Source organism: Amblyomma maculatum, chromosome 1 (assembly GCF_055883805.1).
Source record: "Amblyomma maculatum isolate TAMU_Amacu chromosome 1, ASM5588380v1, whole genome shotgun sequence".
In the NCBI taxonomy this organism is placed as follows: Eukaryota; Metazoa; Arthropoda; class Arachnida; order Ixodida; family Ixodidae; genus Amblyomma; species Amblyomma maculatum.
This window is the reverse complement of record NC_139344.1, coordinates 380,006,095-380,012,114: the sequence shown is the minus strand read 5'-3', so window position 1 is coordinate 380,012,114 and position 6,020 is coordinate 380,006,095. Positions and strand designations below refer to the sequence as shown.

At 42.7% G+C, this 6,020-nt stretch overlaps 1 protein-coding gene across 2 annotated transcripts in view; it reads right to left on the bottom strand.

Moving 5' to 3' along the window:
- Positions 1 to 2,290: 2,290 nt before the first annotated feature.
- The window catches only part of LOC146208353 (uncharacterized), a 43,221-nt gene continuing 39,491 nt past the window's right edge, over positions 2,291 to 6,020 (bottom strand). For both annotated transcript variants that reach the window (XM_084592879.1, XM_084592871.1), the window contains exons 13-14: positions 3,309 to 3,402; positions 2,291 to 2,845 (exon numbers count right to left, since the gene is read on the bottom strand). In XM_084592879.1, the coding sequence (XP_084449005.1) occupies positions 2,696 to 2,845; positions 3,309 to 3,402 (244 nt within the window). In that variant the 3' untranslated portion in view covers positions 2,291 to 2,695. The remainder of the gene's footprint in view (positions 2,846 to 3,308; positions 3,403 to 6,020) is intronic.

Below are 6,020 nucleotides of genomic sequence, written 5' to 3'. Positions count from 1 at the left end.
TCCGTCAGCAACACGCCGCGCAAGCGCTTCAATAGGACAGCCTCAATCTTGGAAACCAGTCACTGAGAGCATTACAGGGGACCAAAGGTTTGGAAACACCTTTGAGTATCACTCAATCATGACGCGCGTTGAAGATATTTCGTGCAGCCATAAAAAAATCTATGCAGTGCTTACGCATGTTTGTTATCTTTAGAGCGATTGGATTTCATTTTGATGATGGCCTCGATGGTTCCTTTGGCAAGCTACCGACCTTGTTACTATACGAGGGATCGTTTGAATTGTTTATTTTTTTTTTTGCGGTTTGGGGCATTGTTACTGCAGCAAAATCTGCAGGTACACTGCACTGGCAACGGGAGTAGGTTGTAAATACCTTGCTGTAGCACTGGAAGGAAGATTAAATAATTCAGGGAGTCCTAAACTTACCATGTATCGTTGTCCACTGTGAATCATCTCTCTATTAATTGGGCTGGTCTGGGACGCTATGTTGTCTAACCTCGCTTTCTGTTGTGCCGCTGCATCTGTCGTAGTTGCGGTTACCGTATATACTGCCGTTCTCGCAGTTTGCAACCTCTGGCTAACCGCCTTTGTCCTGCAGTATGACAGTATCAGACGCTCTCAAAGAGTCAGTGCCTATAGATAGTGTATTACAGAGCCACGAAGAGGACATTTTTACGCGAGCCTAGGTGCACAGGTGACGTTTTTATCTACAGCGTATATGAACGCTAAAGAGCCCAAACTGAGACCCAGACTGGATACCCTTTTTCTCTTTCCACGAAGGATACTCCTGAACGATATGTTATCGGTTGGGAGTGTGCAACAGCCACCGTCGTTATTCTTAGCGATAAGGCTGGAGTGATAGATGCGAAAAATGAAGTTTGTAACAACTTTAGGAAATTGGGAGCTTTACTTAGTTTGGTTTAACAAGATATTACATCAAGAAATTAACGCTACTACAATCAGTGTACCAGTGCCGTAGTAGCAGCAACTAAGGAGTGGCGTGATTCAGTAGCGTCTCCCTACAGAAGTCGGTAGAACCACGAGATAAAAACGATGCGACGACCAAATCAGCTCTCACGAGCACTCAACTGACGACTGAAAGCACGAATCGCCATAGAAGGTGTGGAGCCGTTTGTAGACTGACGTTTTTTCCCCCTCTGTTCAAGTTTCAAGTGGTAAGGGATACTCTCGAACTAGAGATGAGGATGATGATCTGCGCCGGGTATTCGCCCAAGTTGCTGTTAGGCTTGTTGTTTTTCCTTTTGTCCTTCCTATTCTGCTCGCGAAACTTCTCGAATAATAGGCAACACAGACTTTAGTTCACGCTAATCTCTTTTTTTTCTTCTAATGTTCTGCGCTAAACTTTAGAACCCAACCTGAAATTTGAATATGTGTACGAGGAAAGCCAGAAGTCGGGATTCAACTTTTCTTCTTTGCTAATCCGGGAATTTCCTTTGCCGCCTGCACCGTTGCCACTCAATTGCCACATTACCCGTCCGCCTCTTCCTCATGGAGGCAGGCCTGGCTAGCCTTGGGCCAGCTGATGGACTGGTCGGCCTCGATTTCTTTAGACCTGTATATCCTTGGCGCTTGTTTTCTTTCCATTTCGGTAGTGTAGAGAAAAAAGATTATTTGCCTACTATGCATTCAACAGTCACTTCCAGATATGTATTGTCTGAAGTAGTTTTCGAGAACGTTTATTTTCACAACACGCCGCAGTTGCTCTGCAGCTCTGCCATTTGTATTTTAGCTAACGTAGCTGGATAAATCCTAGCCGCCGTTTCCGCCAATAGACTGAGGGTGAAATGTTACAGATCCAGGTGTTCTGGCGATGTAAGTGACTGGTAGGGAGACCATACGACTAAAATTACCCATAGCAATCTATTATGGTGTACCTTACAGGCCACGTGCAACATCATGTGGTTCATCGTTTTGGCCGACAAACAAGCGACAAGAGTACAGAGTACTAGAAACCAAGGTCTCTAATCTTCTACGTGTGCTATTTAGCACAGTTTTTTTTTGCCTCTTACTGTTTAGAAAGGACGACATATAATTAACAGAATTTTATTTAAAAAGAAAGCTGCATGGTGTGACTTTGTAGTTTGAAGAATAATAGACGTGAAAACCACTTTAGACAGTAACACGACAGCTCCACAGAATTTCAGTTTTATTACACTCATCACCACAGAGAAATGAATAGGATTTGTAATGCGAAGCCATGAACTCAAAATAGGCAAGTGAAGGAAGGCCTACTTCTGTGGAATGTATGCTCCTATCTTGTCGAAGCAAAGAAAAAAAAAAAAACTCGCATAGCTGGTTCATTCAGTTTCCTATACAGATTCATAGCGTCTTCATCACCTCTAGCCGGAAGCAAAACGGTTTAAATTTTATAGGGCCATCCGTTGCTGCAGTATTTCTTTCAAGCCGAGCCTCAGGGCAAATGAAGCTTCGTGTGTGACCCGCTTTGGACACCTAATCTCACGACTACTATTGAAGAGTTTTAGCATTGTTGACACGTACTAGCTTAAGCGTATATCGGATGGCGGCTGCTGAACATGTGATTTTGTCAAATCGCAAGTAAACGCAGGCGTATACTCAGCTGACTTGCACAGAAACCAGGTAGGCGCCTACGCTAGTGCGTCTTAGTAGAGCTAAAACGCCCTAAGACCTTAATACGGGGCGCATTTCGAGCACATTTTCAGGTGAGCGGCTGCGAAGTATTGATGCTCGGGTAAGTGCAATAAAGATTCGGCCCACTCTCTGTTGAGTCGTCTTGTGATGACAAAAAATCTCGTTTCTTCATTCGAAATGGTCCACGGCCAATCCAAATCAAGCCGGTGATGACAGACTGAAAGAAAAAAAAGATAGCTCCTTGAACAAGGATTTGGTCGCACGCAGTCAACTCTACTTTTTGTTGGAAGCATACGAATCGGTGATTCTGAGAGCAGTTGCGTGGATTTACGGAATAACATTGCTGATTTTGAGAAGACATCGAACGCACGCTAAATCTGTTCTCACTCGGGGGCTAGAAAACCTCCATTAGGCTAAAACTATACTATAATTTTATCACGCCATCACTGCCACCTAAGCTAATAGTGAGCATACAAGGCAGCTAGGTATAGCCTCTTCACTCCCCATTTATGTCACCCTCGGCAGTTTTGCAGGGTGCCCTTATTACAAACTCTTTTCACAGGAACTAAGCGTCAAAACGGGTCTCACTTCTTGATAACGTATAATCTAAGTATAACGCGGTAATCACAGAAAGCGGAACGAGTATGTGGGTCAATTGCAATTGTGCCCGGACAACGTACCCAAATCGCATGAATTCCAAACATCCACATGGATGTAGATCGATAACCGTACTTGGACACGAGAAAACCGGCGAGCGGTGCGAGGGGCACGGTGCTGTAAAAAAAAGAAACAATAAAAAATAAGTGCCAAGAAGGTTCGGGCTTAGAACACCTATAAGCATTTTACAGTGCAACTTCAAGGACACTGATGCCAATTTCATGTAGAAGTACTTGCTGCAATTCGGGGCTAGTTGGCTCATGCTATAGAGTAATTTCAAGGACACTGACGCCAATTTCACGTAGAAGTACTTGCTGCAATTCGGGGCTAGTTGGTCCATGCTATAGAGTAATTTCAAGGACACTGATGCCAATTTCACGTAGAAGTACATGCTGAAATTCAGGGCTAGTTGGTCCATGCTATAGAGTAATTTCAAGTACACTGATGCCAATTTCACGTAGAAGTACTGGCTGCAATTCGGGGCTAGTTGGTCCATGCTATAGAGTAATTTCATGGACACTGATGCCAATTTCGTCTAGAAGTACTTGCTGCAATTCGGGACTTAGTTGGTTCATGCTATGTCTAGAAGTACTTGCTGCAGTTAAGTGGTAATGGATTCTTGCTATACGTCGGAACGGCACGAAGGACACGAACACAGCAAAGATGGACAGAAAGAGGGCCTACTACCATCTGAGTCTATTTCCGGAATACACAACCTTTTATATGCCAGTGAATATTAGTCGAGCATTGCAAAAAATAGACAAAAATACAAATTACAGAATCATGGTGTTCAGAATGACAATCAGGTATTTTTACGGTGTTTTAGAGGGTCACGTGTAGATCCTGAGATTTTCCCACCTTCTCCTGTTTAAGTTTTTCTTGGTGCCTTGTTCTGGCTGTGATATGCACTCCCTTTGGAAGATCTTGACTCTTCATTTTTATTCTGTATATGTATATATATACTTTATGTATATATATACTTGGAAGAAAATAAAAGAGGTGATGAACACTACTTCTTTTGACGTTTCGGCCGGGTATCGACCTTCGTCTGGAGAACCTGAGCTGCAGGCAATCTCTTAAATTTATACGATGCTGTTATCGCTATCAGCACCAATGACAGTGAAGATATAAGAAAAAATAACAGAATGGGGTTGAAATCACGCAATCGCAGAGGTTCTAAAGACACGTGGTACACTATAAAAGTACAGAGTAATGCGGAGCGCACACTTGCGAAAGTGCGGCTTAAAAAAAGAAAAGAAAATGCCAGGCGAAGCTACATTCTGGACCATAATGCTTGGCCTCAGATATGTACACATTTTCCAATAAAATGAATAAAAACACGCGAAAGGGGAAGGATTTAAATTGACGCGCTACCACAATACCCACGTCTTGTCTGGTGATGCATAACGCATTCTATTAACTAATTAAAAGATAGTCACGTCCCTGTTATTCTCAAGTTTGTCGGAGAATGGGGCAATTAGGACAGACAAGGTAGCTTACCTGCGCTTTGGTTTATACCTGACGAAATGGCTTTAAATTTATGAATTAAATACGTTTCTCTGACTGCTTGGTCGTAGTGTGATTGAAACCCATATTCCAAGATGGTGGCTTTTAGTTTGTCCAATGAGTGACCCGGAACATTTACATGCAGGGTGCTCGTTATAATACATGAATGAAAGAAGCCAACAGTCGGCGAGGCCAAGGAAAGCATTGGGGATTGTACTTTGTCTTATTTTTTTTTTACTTCGATTCGATTATCGAAGTCAAAATAAAAAAAAAGATAAGACAAAGTACAATCCCCAATGCTTTCCTTGGCCTCGCCGACTGTTGGCTTCTTTCATTGTGCCGAATGTTCATTAGTCGCCATGTTGAAAACGCAACAATAGGTATCACAACCAGCAGGGTAATAAACACATCACAGAGATACCATATTAAACGCTCCTAGCACTACAGCTAATCGCACATGTAGTACAGATAACCGCTATGTACCCAAGTATTACATAATGCGTGCAGGGCCCTATATATTGTGTTGAAAGGATAGCAGGAAGAACCGCGCAGAAAGCATAAGGTACATACAGCATATGTTCTCCTTTCATCGGCGCTTCCCCTGCTATTGTTTAAATACAACGGAACGAGAGGCAGCCCATTATCTCTTTATTAGTCAGCCTGTTTTACTGATGTGGCGTACAGGACGCGTAGGCATCGGAAATATTACCGTTGGGAGAAGCTCGTGATTGTAATGCAGTGTGTTTGGTGGTCATAGAGTAAGCCGTTAATCGAGCTAGCTAACAATTTTCGTTTATCAGAGAAAACGTATGTTATCTGGAGCTATATTATCCTTGTGACAGGCTGGGCTGTTAGGGAAAACGTTTCGTGAGTGAGTAGAAAAGGAACAATGAAAACCTACTAGCAAATATTCGACTAGCAGGAAGTCCACGAGCTTGAAAAGCTTCGTGCTTAGTAATATGCCACTGCGCATTCACTTAGCGTCGTTTTTTTTTTTTTTTTTTTTTTTTTTCAAAAGTTAGGATGTTATTCGACTGCTAGCTGCTGAATGGAGGAACGGAAAAGCTTTTACATCAGCAATTTAAAATCCTTAAGCTCCTGCTGCGCCCCTTACCTGTGCTCATTTCAGCCCTATCTATTCCCAATGTTTATATTAGGTAACATACTAGCGTTCTCGAAATATCTGCTGCTGACAGGCGGAACTTGTAGTAGAAAGGACAATGTTGGCA